This window comes from Oncorhynchus gorbuscha, linkage group LG05 (genome assembly GCF_021184085.1).
Source record: "Oncorhynchus gorbuscha isolate QuinsamMale2020 ecotype Even-year linkage group LG05, OgorEven_v1.0, whole genome shotgun sequence".
Lineage (NCBI taxonomy): Eukaryota > Metazoa > Chordata > Actinopteri > Salmoniformes > Salmonidae > Oncorhynchus > Oncorhynchus gorbuscha.
In genome coordinates this window covers 29115499-29130496 of record NC_060177.1, presented here as the reverse complement: position 1 = coordinate 29130496, position 14998 = coordinate 29115499, and the positions used below count along the sequence as shown (strand labels likewise).

Sequence of the window (14998 nt, the reverse complement as noted above, 5' to 3'; positions counted from 1 at the left end):
ATTACCAGCCTGTTCAACCTCTCTTTCATATCGTCTGAGATCACCAAGGATTGGAAAGCTTCCGCAGTCATCCTCCTCTTCAAACGGGGAGACACTCTTGACCCAAACTGCTACAGACCTATATCCATCCTGCCCTGCCTATCTAAGGTCTTCGAAAGCCAAGTCAACAAAGAGATCACTGACCATCTCGAATCCCACCGTACCTTCTCCGCTGTGCAATCTGGTTTCCGAGCCGGTCACGGGTGCATCTCAGCCACGCTCAAGGTACTAAACGATATCATAATCATCATCGATAAAAGACAGTACTCTGCAGCAGTCTTCATCGACCTAGCCAAGGCTTTCGACTCTGTCAATCACCACATCCTCATCGGCAGACTCTATAGCCTTGGTTTCTCAACTGATTGCCTCGCCTGGTTCACCAACTACTTCTCTGATAGAGTTCAGTGTGTCAAATCGGAGGGCCTGTTGTCCGGGCCTCTGGCAGTCTCTATGGGGGTGCCACAAGGTTCAATTCTTGGACCGAATCTCTTCTCTGTATACATCAATGATGTCGCTCTTGCTGCTGGTGAGTCTCTGATCCAACTCTATGCAGACGACACCATTCTGTATACTTCTGGTCCTTCTTTGGACACTGTTAACAACCCTCCAGATGAGCTTCAATGCCATACAACTCTCCTTCCGTAGCCTCCAACTGCTCTTAAATACAAGTAAAACTAAATGCATGCTCTTCAACCGATCGCTGCCTGCACCTGCCCGCCCGTCCAACATCACTACTCTGGACCGTTCTGACTTAGAATATGTGGACAACTACAAATACCTAGGTGTCTGGTTAGACTGTAAACTCTCCTTCCAGACCCATATCAAACATCTCCAATCCAAAGTTAAATCTAGAATTGGCTTCCTATTTCGCAACAAAGCATCCTTCACTCATGCTGCCAAACATACCCTTGTAAAACTGACCATCCTACTGATCCTCGATTTCGGTGATGTCATTTACAAAATAGCCTCCAACACCCTACTCAATCAATTGGATGCAGTCTATCACAGTGCCATCTGTTTTGTCACCAAAGCCCCATATACTACCCATCACGGTGACCTGTATGCTCTCTTTGGCTGGCCCTCGCTTCATACTCATTGCCAAACACACTGGCTCCAGGTCATCTACAAGACCCTGCTAGGTAAAGTCCCCCCTTATCTCAGCTCGCTGGTCACCATAGCAGCACCCACCTGTAGCACGCGCTCCAGCAGGTCACCCCCAAAACCAATTCTTCTTTTGGCCGCCTCTCCTTCCAGTTCTCTGCTGCCAATGACTGGAACGAACTACAAAAATCTCTGAAATTGGAAACACTCATCTCCCTCACTAGCTTTAAGCACCAGCTGTCAGAGCAGCTCACAGATTACTGCACCTGTACATAGCCCATCTTTAATTTAGCCCAAACAACTACCCCCCCCCTACTGTATTTATTTATTTTGCTCCTTTGCACCCCATTATTTCTCTCTACTTTGCACATTCTTCCACTGCAAATCTACTATTCCAGTGTTTTACTTGCTATATTGTATTTACTTCGCCACCATGGCCTTTTTCTTTTGCCTTTACCTCCCTTATCTCACCTCATTTGCTCACATTGTATATAGACTTATTTTTCTACTGTATTATTGACTGTTTGTTTCACTCCATGTGTAACTGTGTTGTATGTGTCGAACTGCTTTGCTTTATCTTGGCCAGGTCGCAATTGTAAATGAGAACTTGTTCTCAACTTGCCTACCTGGTTAAATAAAGGTGAAATAAAAAATATCTAACAAACAAACCTAAAAATAAAGAAAAATATTAGGACGAGCAATGTCAGTGGCATTGACTAAAATATAAATATGTTTTCTAATAAATAACTTCTGCATTGTACTCCTTTAATTTTAATTTAGATTTTTTTCTTGAAAGCAAAATGTTTAGCTGAAAAATACGTTTAACATGGAGCTGTCAATCATCTCAGCTTCGCCTAGATTTCCTAAACAAGGTGGCAGGGTCATGGTGTTGAAATGAGAGATTATGCCTTTAATTAAATATTTCATATTAAAATGTAAGATTAAGGGACAATGCATACTTTTCCACGAAGGGGATTTCCTTTCTTGAAAAAAATGTTTTTTTTAAAAAGAGATCAGCAACTCCCAGCATTGCAGAGCCTCGTTGTCTACTTTCACCATCTGCTTTGCCGCTTTCAGTTCAGAGTTCTGTCAAACCCGCACACACACACAGCCAAGATGGCGGATGCCGACGATTGGGGTGAGAAGAGAGTTCGAAATTATATCGGGCGACAGCTATATTTAGGGTTTTGGGAAATATGTGTAACATTGTGATTGATAATAGCTCGTTTATCGTTTAAGATAACTGTTAGTTACCATTACAATGTGTATTTATAGACGCTGACAACTTCGAGCCGGACGTCGCGCCGAGCAAAAAGGCGGTAGTGCTGGACAAATGGGAAGGCGAAGACGAAGATGAAGATGTGAAGGTAACCAAACAACTAACTAGCTAGCTACTTACACGATGAAGGCCATATTTCAGGTCATCATTAACCCGTTAGTTGTGTCCTAACACAACACGCCTTGTTAGTTAGTCTGTGGACATTAGCTAGCCGCCAACTAGCATAGCATTATCCACGTTTCTAGCTAGCGTTAACCGATATATCTTAGCTAGCTCGATCTTGTACAAGCTGTGAGGCCGCACATGTGAGAACTGTCAGCGTGTGTCTCTTGGTTCTAGCTGAGCATAGACTCGTTCTCTGACACTTTATTTTGGAAATGATCTACGTTGGTTCCTTTTTTTTGGGGGGGGCTTAGTTAGAAGCTAGCTAACGTTAACTTGCTAAGTTAGCTGCTAACCTAAAAAGCTATGTCAACTAATGTGTTGACTGGCTAGCTTTTAAGATAAACATGAATCATAATCTGTCTGTGATTGGCCATTGAAGTCAGTTCAAGGCTTTGTTATACATTTGATATATATGCACTTGAATGTAAGTTAGCTTGCCAACGTCAATCTTCCCTGATGATGATATGACTGAATTGAGCCTTACTACTAGATGCTTCCAACTCTGACATATGCTAAACGTAAAGTGTGTTTTCGAGAATCTTCAACAGACTCATCCCGTTGACTCATTTTCACCATTTGTCTAGAAAGTCATCCGAATGTATAGCGTTACTATGGGATCATACAGCTGTGGAAAAGGCTAGCAAAGCAGTTTCAATTGTTGACCATAGTTTCTGTCGGATATAGGTAGTGTTCAAGTCGTATGGTGTTTTCATGTCCTCGAAGCAAAACTTGATCAGTACAGTAGGCCTAAAGTTTTTATTTAAATTAAACCTTTATTTAACTAGGCAAGTCAGTTAAGAACAACTTATTTACAATGATGGCCTACACCGAGAGAAACGTTTTTTTTGTGTTTTTTTTCTGACTTGGGCTAGGTACCTGTCTTATTCCCTTATTGGGGCCTCAGTGGATATGAAACATTTGCGAAATATTGGTTGAAATGCTTTACATAACCACATTTTGTGAAAATGTGGCTGTGACTGGTTCTGACATGTCTTCTGATGTTTGATAATGCAGTTGGTCTCGACCTCAGATCTTGTTGATTTCCTTGAAAATTAAGTCGAGACCTACTCTAGACAAGTCCCAGAACCAACCACTTAACTACCCCTCCACATCATTTGACTCATTCGTCTGTTCTCCCTCTGCAGGATAACTGGGATGATGAAGAGGAAGAGAAGAAAACAGAGGCAAAGAAATCAGGTGCAGAAATATACAACTTACAACCAATGGATAGAGAAAGTAGTGGAGCAGCCTGTTGTCATATATCATATGTTGATCTGCACATGCCTGTATATATTTTTTTGAATAGATCACAAACATTTTCCTGCATCATACTGGCTACTGCCTTGTCTTTTTATTATCGTGTACTGGCTGAAAATGTGTACTTTCAACTTGATTTGATGGTGGTTTCTGTTCCAGAGGTTTGCGCTAACGTTGCTTTTTTTATTTCAGAGGCCAAAGTATCGGAGAAGAAAAAACTGGCCGAAAAAATAAAGGAGAAAGAAAACCGGCTAAGGAAAAAGCAACAAGAGCTGAAAAAGAATGTGAGTTTAGGAAATGTTGGATTAACCTTGCAGTTCTGAATCTTTTATCTCTTATGGATCCTTCACTTTTTTCTTGTTGTTAGTTGGATGAAGAGGAAGAGCTTACACCTGAACAACAGCTAGCAGAAAAGTTGAAAGTCCAGAAGATGCAGGAGGAAGCAGACTTGGAGCTGGCAAAAGAGGCGTTTGGTAAGGTCCTGGAGTACCCTGTCAGGTTTACCCACTAGCCAGCCATACTGTTATTGTGTGTTTTCATTAGTTTTTTTGTTTTTGTCATTTCAGGAATTTCAGGGGGTAGTACCACAAACAATGTTTCTGGAATTGAAGCCATGTGCCCATCTTCTAAAGAGGACTTCACAGAGTTTGAAAAGTTGCTGAAAGTGAAGATATTACAGTATGAAAAATCTGTGCATTATTCGAGCTTCTTGGAGTCGTTGTTTCGGGAGCTTTGTATTTCATGTGAGTTCAACATCCTTCATGAATTATGAAACTTTATTATTCGGTGTGTTTTAGTTTTGTGCACTTATTACTTTAAAACAAATGCCAAACTACATGTCGATATGTTTATATACATGAGCCATTCAACAATGGTTTGACTTGACATATTTGGAGTTCACTAACATTCAGGCTCAACCATTGTGTTAATGTGTCTAAAATAAATGTCCTGTTTCTACACAGTGGAAGTTGAAGACTTAAAGAAAATCAGCTCTTCCCTGACAGTTCTACTTAATGAAAAACAGAAGCAAGAAAAGGTAAGTTGTTGATTGTCTTATTCATGCAGAACAAAAATGATGTCGTCCTTCTGGACTTTTCATGAATTGTAGTTCTCCTTACATTCAGTGGAGGGAGCCCTCTACCAGTACCTCCATATTGCATTTCATTGGACTCTGCTCAAGGAATTAACTTACACCCTGGTTGCCCCATTTACATGAATATTCACTTTAAAGAACACCAACTGTTTATTTGTAGCAATGATTTAAGTTTAGTTTTGGTTCCACAGGCAATCAAAGGCAAAAAGAAGAAGAAAGGAGTTGTACTTGGTGGTGGTATGAAAGCCAAGGGGAAAGATGACCTTGCAGACTATGGAGAATTCGATGGTGGCTACACCCAAGACTATGATGACTTCATGTGACGACGGCTATATCCCCACTGCCCTTTCACCTTTAACCCTCAGAAATGCAGCTGTACTTCTCATGCTATCCAGTGTCATCCTGGAAAAACCTGAACAATGTGTCGCCCTTTCATTTTGCTTCAATGACCCGAGGGACTATACAGGTAGCATCCAGTACCAACACTTCTGTTATTACATAATGAAATGGCCTATTCTCTCATTCAGCCTCCAAACTTCATAAAAAGATACAAAACACAGTGAAAAATACTTTCCACGCTGTATGCGATTTGTAGAGCACGTTTTTGATTTTGAGAAATTATACACTCATGTCAAATTCCAGTTGCTACTGCAGTGACATCTAAACAAATTAGGTTCTATGCAAATAATTTCACCCAGAATGTCTATAAATATAGGTGTTTCACTTTACCTGTCGATGGGTTTCTTACAGGAAAGTATATAGTATCTATAACGTTGGTTGCCAAATACACATGTTATCTTTATCTATTGAAAGTTGCGTTCATGCTTTGAAACTGACACTACATGTTTAGTAGTTTTTACAGGTGGCTTATGCATTCACTGTAAAAATGGATAGACAAGTGTAATGCATTTTAGAGTTGGGCGGTATCTAGATTTTTATACCATCATACTGGTCCTGTACGCTCAAAATACATTTTAAGCGGCAGGGATTTATCCAGGAGGGAATTGATTGTCTCTGCTGTAACCAAGAAGCTTGATCTTGCAAGCTAGCCACTGATCTAGTAAGTTAGCAAACCAAATGTATAGCTGGAGATAATTTATTTGGCATGTCTAAAGATAGTTGTTCTAAGCAGTTGTATTCAAAATCATACAGTCTGTATTTCAAAATTATATGGTTTTACCGCCCAAGCTTAATTCATTTTTACCACATATGTGACTCAAACCTCATGGACATCCTTGAACAGTTGAGTGATTTTAGTTCATTTGTGTGCATGACAAACAGAATTTGCTCATCAATTACTACTAATGCAGATAAAATTGTGATCTGGCATGTTCTCACACAACTGGTCTCCTTAACATTGCTTCTGCAGGCTTGTATCAAGTGAGACGAGGAGGGGGCTTATGGGCTGACCTTAATGTCTTCATACTGGTAGAAACGGACATGTTTATTCCTATTTTCTAACATTTGATAGTTTTCAAATTGTTAAGGAAATTGGAAATGGTGTACAATATACCATAAAAGATTACCAGCTCTTCAGTGTTTTATATGCATCTAATTGAATAAAATCACTGGTCGAAATGATTCAATTTCTTTACTTTTTTCCCTACCTGATTTCACTGACCGTTATGGCTTTCGTGAATTAGAAGTAGCTTGTCTAGTGTGCGCTTCACAATGTTGTCAGCTATGTTGTGAATGTGCGCCAACAAAGACTTGTGCAAGCGAATCAGCAATCTGACACGTGTTCTCAGGTTGTTCTTGTTTTATTTTGGGCGTGGTGTCTTAATCACTGGTTACATTCTTGAATGGCATGTGTAATAAATATCCCATTATTTACAATTTCAAGTAGTAAATATGAATCACACCACAGGTGAAGAAAATACAATATTTGCAGTAACATTAAAATCTCCAAATGTTCCCTGGGCGTTACCTGTGTTATAGATCAAATATTTGTTCAGTTATGAATTTATGGTTATGGGCCTTACAATTGAAAAACATCTTTCAATAACAAATGAAATGTTATTACAAACAGTACATTATGAAGACAAAAAAACTATCTTTACTAAAGGGCTAAAATATATACATTTGAATCCCATCACCAATACCCACTTTCTTTAGTGATTTGCCAACATGTCTGATGTGGAGACCCTGATCTGTAGTGCTGTAATTTAGCCTGAGGTGCGTGTGTCAGTGGGATTCCGAGTACTGCGTCTACGGCTGTTGCGGAGTGCATTGGCTCCTGCTCTCTGCTTCCTACCTCGGCCATCCCTCACTGCCCTCGCCGAAGACTGCCCGGGGGAGTTCTGCAGAGCCTGGAACACGCTTTGACGGGTCACCTCACGTTTGCCACAGGTAAAGGTAAGTGCCACTCCCTCGTTGCTCTTCATGACACGGGAAGTGCCGTCAGAGGTGCCATCAAAGCAGCGTCCCAGTGCTATCTCTTTAGCTGTGCGGGGGTCCTGGTCTGTCACTGTGTAGATGCCATAGTTGTGGCCCAGAGGGTCCAGTGGTGCCAGCATTGTGAACTCATTGGTGTCGTTGTTGACGGCTAGAGGCAGGTGATTAACCAGGTACTCTTGAAGCATGGAGTTAACATTGTCCCTCTTACAGCTGCCCTGAGGGATCACCTTCACCAGAGTGCGGTCCACTCGGTCCTGGTCATAGAGCATGCCGCTGCACTTGAACTCCAGGCACACAGCAGAGACGGTGGACTGGTCCATGTCGCGGATGCTGCGGGTGTCGCGGAGGCCATACAGTTTGCCAACGGTCTTTGGGTGAGTGCCGCCCTGGTTTCGGGAGCGCATGTTGATCTCATGGGGACCATTGATTTTGACCTTGACATAGCAGGCTCGGTACTCCATGGGCTTGGGCCACCAGCTCAGGTAGTCTTCTGTCCAGCTCATAGGATCGTCTTCGTTGAAAGGCACTGTGTTGTAGTCGTAGCGATCTCCCTCCACTCTGGTGAAGCGGAAGTGGCCTGCAGTAAATGGGGCTTCCTCACACTCTTTCAGTTGGTCAAATGAGTACACAGGTCCGTTGAGCTCTTCAGCTGTGTTTGGGCTGGGCTTGGCCACATTGATGCTGAAGGCTGTCTTCTTTAACCTGGGGTCATTGTGGTCTGACCGTCTGTAGTTCAGCTTGCCCAGGTATGGCTGAGGGACTCCAATGATGTTGGGGTTAAACTTGGGAGCAGATGGCACTGCCTCGAGTTCTTCTCCTCCCATGTTGGCCATGACATGGGCAGAATATGCGTCAGCTTTCTGGTCGTCGCAGAAGGCAGGCAGACAGGCACCATTGGGGCCAGTGATTACGCTGTCAAAGCGTCCCCAGGCACGAGGGTTGGAGGAGTAACCTGCAGTGGGCTCCATGTTGATCAGGGTCACCACCACTCCCTCTACCTGCTCGCTGGCCATGAAGCGATCGCTGCGGAAACCTCGCACCTTGATGTAACATCTCCTGTTCTCTGGGACGTCCAGGTTAAACAGCCTCCTCTCTCTGATCTCCATGTTCCCAATGAGGAAGGTCCTCTCTTCCCTTTTACCACGTTGCTTCTTCTCCATCTGGAAGCTCCCCTCCTCCTCCCACATGCCTGTGTCGGGGTTCAAGGACCACAGCTTCATGGTGTCCAGGTGCTCAGGCATTTTCACCTGTGTTGAATCCATTTTCACCTTCACCTCTCCGGCGTTCAGTGGTTCTCCGGCCTCCTCGTCCCTGAAGTCAACTGAGAACATACCGTAGGTTCTTAGGGGCAAGGTGTCACCCTCATCTCCTACGAAGTTGAGGTCACTCTGTGCGGCTGCTGCTGTGGACACGTCTCTAGCGTCCAGAAAAGTGATGCTAGCCTTCACATTACCCACAAATACTTCTCCACTCTGCTTGTAGAAGGAGTTGGGTGGGATCTGGATCTCAGCAATAGGATCCTGGCCTTCCACCTCCCCCAGCTGAAGAGTGTTGAGCTCTGTTGAGCTGATGGTCACTGGTTCCTTCTTCCTCAAAAGCTTGATCTCATGGTAGACGGCGCCCCCTTTGGTGTTGAATGGAAGAACCTTGGTGGTGTTGACGAACTTATCCATGTTGTCCACAAAGGTCATCACCAGCCTCTCAGTGTCATGGGGGACCTGGATGGAGAAGGTGCCTTTGTAGCCTGTGCGGCTGACTCTGGCTCCATTGATGTAGACGTGACCAAATCTCATGGGCTCGCCAGTGTCTGCGGCCACAGCCCGCCCACGCACAATGACTCTGGTCTCCACACACTTCTGGCAGCCACATTCGGTCACCACCATGGTGGGGAGCTCATAGCCCTGGCATTTCAGTTGTTTCTCCTCCATCTTTGCCACCCCACAGCAGTATGCCACGGAGTCTTTGCACCTGATTCCGTTGTCCAGCTGTCCTGCACAAGTCCCTGAGAGGCACTTTCCTACGTCGTAATAGAGTGAGTCCGAGCTGTTTTGATAGCAGTCATGAGGTAAGCGAATAAGGTAGGATTCGGGTTTTGGGTTACATGAAGGTTGATCTTTACCTGTGAGGAGAAAGGGGTAGAAAAGAGAACATCCCATATTAAAAGATTTACAATCTGATTATACAATGGAATTATTTTGAGAAGATCAATACCCTTTCATACTCCATCTGATCATTGACTGATGTCATGCTAATGGCTGTTCACATAGTAAATATCAACCGTGGTGCTTTGTGATCAGACCTAAGACTGTGACTATGGCTGGTTTGGACTTGATGGCCCCAGCCTGGTTGCTGGCTCTGCAGTAGTACTCCCCAGTCTGCTCCATGCTCAGGTTTCTTAAGACCAGCGTGCTGTCATAGTTCAGCTGCTTCCTGTCCAGCAGTCTGCCGTTGTGAAACCTACCAAGTCACAGAAGACTGTTGAACACTATACTCAGCTAAATTGGTTTCATTTTGATATGGTATATATAACATTTTTCAAGCGGTCATTAGAGATCCATTGGCTTACCACTGGTACTCTTCTGGCTCTGGTGATCCACCCACTTTGCAGCAGAGAGCAGCTGTCTGGCCCTCTCTTCTGGCCTTGTTCTCAGGGTTCTTCACCACATGGAGCTTCTCTGAGGGATCACATTACAGTGTCTGAGACCAATGTAAAACAGAAATGTAATAATGTCAGCTTTCATTTATTTTTTTTGTGACCATTTTACCTGCTCTTTTCAGCATGATACTGAGGACAGAGGTGTGTCCGGTTCTGTGGGGCACAGTGACTGTGTGAGGGGCGTGGTTCCGCAGCTGGACGGTCAGTGTGGCGTTGCCGTCGGGACAGATCCCTGGGATGCGGAAGTGTCCATTGTGGTCAGTGAGGGTGAGGAGTTTGGCACTGGGGCCGAAGCGGAGGATGGTGGCCCCTGGGGCAGGGAGACCTCCAGCACTGCGGACAGAGCCCAGTACAATGTGGTCCTGACACATGCAGGCGTCACACTCCGCATTCGTCCTACCCATCTCGCAGTGCAGTGTGCAACCTGGAACAGCAGCAGCAATACAGTTTAACATGTCAGATAGGGACTTTGTACATTGGTTTAGATCATGAACATTTCTAGAATAAAATGCTAATGGTACTGTGACATTACAGATGTTTCCATCATATTTAATAGCTGTAATGGAGATGTTGATAGCGACTTACCAGTCCCAGGGCATTCAGGTCCTTTGCAGGCTCTACCCTCCACTGTAGGTCCGCTGCACTGCTTATCCCACTGCTTAGGCTGGGACTGGCATTTCCTGGAGCGCACCTGCATTGCCACCTGACCACACTTGGCAGAGCAATGGCTCCAGTCTGACCAAGGACCCCAGGCATCCTGAGAGCTTTCTGACCCAGTGTTGCCTGATTGAAAACAGGTTTTCACTCCATTACAAAAGACAGATATAATTGCAGTAGATAGAAATGTTGCTTGGAGGATAAATGAAGCATTTCACTATTATATAACTTTTTTTATTTGACCTAATACAGTAGCTACTTCTCAACTGTTTTTAAAGTAAGGCTCCCAGCCACACATACCAGACTGACCTTTGGGGCACAGGAAGCGCACAGCGTAGTTGGAGCAGTTGCGGCCAGGGGCCTGCTCAGCGTTGGCGCACCAGAAGCCCAGGGTAGGGTCTGCGTGGATCTTCTCCCCCGTGTTGCGAGCGGAGATCCAGTCCGTGGTGCGAGCCTCCAGGGCCCGGGGGGCGTCACACACCCGCGCACGGTAGTAGAAACGGATAGCATCCAACTGCTCATAGTCTCCTCGACCTCCAGGGTGGTCCACGTTGAACCAAGTGGTCCACTCATAGTTATCTGGACACAGAATGTCGCACAGTGAGTACTACTTCAGAATGTTAGTGTTTCCACTTTGGCCATAAAACAATGGCATTATTGTTTAGCTCTTTTCGCTGCTGCCGTAAACATATGTGGTGCCATTGGGCTGTGATTCTGAAAGTTATAGTTCTTCATACCATATTATTACATGGACATTAACCAGACTGAAAGCCACAACCTGGACTTAAAGCCACGGTAGTGACAATTGTGTAAAGATATGTCTTTTGGGATGTTACCTTCAGAGTGGTACACTGCAGGGTTGTTTTGTCTCGCAGCTCTCAAACTGTCTCTCCTCCATGTTCCTGTAAAACATCACACACACCTCACGATGACTCATGATTGACCTGTTGTGACATCAGACCAATTCCTTAATGCCAACCAGACTGGCCAAACCTCTGGCTATTTCTTCCTAGAGTAGTCTGGCCACTCTGTAAAGCAATTGGAATGAATCTGTATCTTTCAAATCGTTCAACTTTTCAACTATACTCTGAGTCATGGAACAATATATTACGACTTTGACTTTCTCTTCATGATATGCCACACTCTAATCTATTTCTGGTGATTTGCCCTGTACTTTGGAAATAAAATGAATTGCTCCAACACATGAATGTGCCAATGGCATTTCAAAGTGGTCAAGGAAATATGTTGTGGACCAACAGTGAAAAGGCTACAAGAGTTGATTTATTTTCCATTTATGTCCCATCGTTACTCTCAGCCTGAAACAATCAACTGCTTTGTACTAATGTCACTGATCCCAAGATATTGATACTCATTTATTCATTCTCATTGCTGTGTAATTTACAGACTTACATTTGTAGCGTACAGTGTTACATAATGCACATCTGGACTTTTCCCAGACCATTGCACAGTACCCACCAAACACTACAATTGTTCTGAGTTCACATTGGGGCTCAGTATAAACACGCTACTGGCACATACTTGTGGCCAATTGCAGACAGGTGTCTCCTTAGCCTGGTGCTTATACATATCCCGCCTACTTAAGGATGTGGAGCAGAATCCGTAATGAGGACATGCAACAACATGCCTCTGTTTACTAACGGTTTGGGAGAAGGAGCACAGGCTTCTGCAGAGTCAGAGGATCACCAGGCTGCTGTCTATGTCCAAGGGAGACCTCTGTTCTGACTTCTCAAATTCACATTAGATAATACTCTCAACTGCATAATGAAATAATCAATGATAATCGAATTTCCACATACAGGGTATCATCCTGGTTTACGTTTTGACACATGTTGAAAAAAGTGTACAAGTTTTCCAGTTGAAATAAGTTACAATTCCCAAGCTGAGCCTTGTGAATGAATTATGGAGTTACAGCTCCCAAACCGAGCTGTGTGTGTGTCTTGCATATTCGTGTGTGAGTGAGTGTGTGTGTGTTAGGGATGTTTGTGTGTGTGTGTATTGGGGACAGTAAGAATGTAAATAATAACTACTAATGAAGACCGACCTTGTGCCGTAGTGGTGACTCCCAGAGCTAGGAGGAGAGCCCATGTTGACAGGCAGCACATCCTGGCACTCTGCTGTTGCCTCTGACCTTGTGGTAATGACCTTCACACGCCAGGCACGACAGCACTGAGAGTAGTCCAGCAACCCCTGTAGAGGGAAAATGTAAATACTTAGCCAGAATCATTGCTGGCAGATTCACAACAAACAAAAACAGTAAAGTGTAACTGTGTTCCACAGTATTACATTTAATGATTTTATTTTCTATTGCATATGATTCCCTGGATGGAATATTAGGTCATAAATATCTCAAACATAACAAGTAGAGGACCTCCACCAAAGGAGGCTGGAGGGAGGAGCTAAAGGAGGACAGACGGAATGGGATAAATGGAAAGGTATCAAACATATGGCAACTACGTTTGACTGTTCCGATAATGGCGTTCCAGCCATTAAAATGAGACGGTCCTCCTATAACTCCTCCCACCAGCCTCCACTGTTCTACAACCCGGTGACAGTTATTAAATGCATTTTTTTCACTGAAGAGATTTTAAAAAGTAAAAACATACAGTATATTGGTGATTAAATACCCCAAGCAGAATGTCAGATTTATCAAGTAAAACAATTGCAATTTTTTAAAATTCTTCTCACGCTTTGAGGTCTCGGGGTGAAACTAAAGGCGGGTGCAGAAACATACAGAATGAAAGAACATGGAGAACCCTTCTCAAATGACACATCTGTGCTAGCCATCACTTGGTGTCAAGGGAACACTAAAACGTTTCTGCATCCATTGACCAACCACAGGGCTACACAAGCCAAATAGAAAACACACGCACACAAGCACACTTACATACACAAATGATATCCCATGAAAAGCCACGCACACACTTACTTATTCCCATGAACAGGTTACCTCCTTGCACAATCACACACAAACACTCATAGCTACACACATGCAAGCTGAAACCTATTGTCCAACAATACGGCAAACGTTCTTTCACGTTCACACAGACTAATGAGAATGTCTTACAGTATTTTATGAAACGTCTGAACTCAAATGTTGAACAATTTTATATCATCAATAAACCAACACTCAAAGAACAGAAGCTGAACTCGCTTCAGCACCCCCAAATCGTTTGTAAAAAAATCTGTCTGTTGAAAGAACAACGTGAACAGTAAAGTTCAAAGATGGGTCAACGGGGAACGAGAGGGAAAGAGAAGGTGGCTATGGATCTCAGGCTTACCCTGTGAGTACCTCTGTATAGTAGTGTTCAGTAGTCTCTCTCCTCCCTGTATGCAGGGTGCTGTGTCTGTGCTGACGGTCCTGCTGCTCTCTCACTTATATAGCTCAGTGCAGAGCCCAGGGGTCGGATCTGTGCTATTCACAGGAAGCCAGCAGAGAGCGTGAAGACTGGAGACCGCAAGTATGACTGAGCCCACTCTCTGCTGCTGCTTCTGGGAAGGTCGGGGGATTACTGTAACCTGCTGTACCTCTGTCTAAAGATGAGGATACCCAGGTCTAGACATAGACTTAAGGGAGAGTTGACCTCAGTCAGGTGGGTCGTCATTTTAAGTGGACATGGAACCTAGTTAAAGCGTTTATGATCTCTGTGTTTGATGTACAGTTACAAGATGACATGGCATCATACTCTTGGGTGTTCTGAACATGTTTGTCTATTGTGAAGAAAATGTATCTCAACGCGCATGCACTCTTGACCCCTTTCTATGCGCACCAAAATGATGATCTGTTTCCCTGAATTGTGTCGTAAAAGCCTAAAACTGTAACATCATATTTTATAACTTAGCTAGTCATGTTGGCAATAGAACAAGCTTTTAAATTAGGCCCACCTGACCCAGATTACAACAACAGTAATGTGCTTGCTCTAGTTCCTCAATGGCATAGCTAGGAGAGCGAAACAAAGCACCTTATAGTTGAAGGCTCTTTTTTTAAGTCCCGAAAGCGCATTGAAATGACTTGGGAACTGTGTACACTTTGGAGAGGTGAGTGGCCACTTGGAGACACCAGTCAGTCCTATGACTCAAACCCTTGTCATTTTGATGTCTTATGTTGCACCTACACTGCATTTGTCAGGAATATTCTTATGTTACTGAATGTATCCAGAGTATTTTCAGATGTTGTTATAGACAAGTGCGGTGAGAAGTACAGTAAATGTCAAATGTGCATAAAATCAACAGTGTAATGTTTGGATTGAGTCTTGTCCCGTCAACTGTTGAGTCCTCACCTTTAGTCTAATCATTTCCTAACTCTCCCATTTAAAAAAAAAAACAAATAAAAACA

General features: G+C 43.7%; 2 protein-coding genes across 4 annotated transcripts; one reads left to right on the top strand and one right to left on the bottom strand.

The window, feature by feature from the left end:
* Positions 1–2023: 2023 nt before the first annotated feature.
* LOC124035794 (eukaryotic translation initiation factor 3 subunit J-A-like) lies at positions 2024–6515 on the top strand. Its single transcript, XM_046349529.1, has 8 exons — positions 2024–2278; positions 2416–2507; positions 3730–3781; positions 4034–4125; positions 4209–4314; positions 4408–4584; positions 4804–4877; positions 5126–6515. Exons 1-8 carry the CDS (start codon positions 2092–2094, stop codon positions 5255–5257), a joined length of 912 nt encoding a protein of 303 aa, XP_046205485.1. The 5' UTR covers positions 2024–2091; the 3' UTR covers positions 5258–6515.
* Positions 6516–6678: 163 nt separating this feature from the next.
* Positions 6679–14095, bottom strand: LOC124035793 (cartilage intermediate layer protein 1-like). Of its 3 annotated transcripts, none has more exons than XM_046349526.1 (9): positions 13944–14095; positions 12707–12852; positions 11481–11546; positions 10945–11223; positions 10573–10770; positions 10097–10411; positions 9898–10006; positions 9631–9788; positions 6679–9450 (listed from the first exon to the last, which is right to left on the bottom strand). In XM_046349526.1, exons 2-9 carry the CDS (start codon positions 12765–12767, stop codon positions 7100–7102), a joined length of 3537 nt encoding a protein of 1178 aa, XP_046205482.1. In that variant the 5' UTR covers positions 12768–12852; positions 13944–14095; the 3' UTR covers positions 6679–7099. The 3 variants fall into 3 exon arrangements, with proteins under 3 accessions (XP_046205482.1, XP_046205483.1, XP_046205484.1); XM_046349527.1 differs by having other exon boundaries at positions 10954–11223; XM_046349528.1 differs by lacking the exon at positions 11481–11546.
* Positions 14096–14998: the final 903 nt, after the last annotated feature.

Excerpts from the sequence above, each read along its gene's own strand:
- LOC124035794 (XM_046349529.1), top strand. The coding sequence starts at position 2,092 with ATGCATACTTTTCCACGAAGGGGATTTCCTTTCTTGAAAAAAATGTTT. Across the intron at positions 4,126-4,208 it reads AACAAGAGCTGAAAAAGAAT|TTGGATGAAGAGGAAGAGCT; the intron begins GTGAGTTTAGGA and ends TCTTGTTGTTAG. Across the intron at positions 4,315-4,407 it reads GCTGGCAAAAGAGGCGTTTG|GAATTTCAGGGGGTAGTACC; the intron begins GTAAGGTCCTGG and ends TTGTCATTTCAG.
- LOC124035793 (XM_046349526.1), bottom strand. The coding sequence starts at position 12,767 with ATGTGCTGCCTGTCAACATGGGCTCTCCTCCTAGCTCTGGGAGTCACC. Across the intron at positions 10,007-10,096 it reads TATCATGCTGAAAAGAGCAG|AGAAGCTCCATGTGGTGAAG; the intron begins GTAAAATGGTCA and ends GTGATCCCTCAG. Across the intron at positions 9,789-9,897 it reads GAGCCAGAAGAGTACCAGTG|GTTTCACAACGGCAGACTGC; the intron begins GTAAGCCAATGG and ends GTGACTTGGTAG.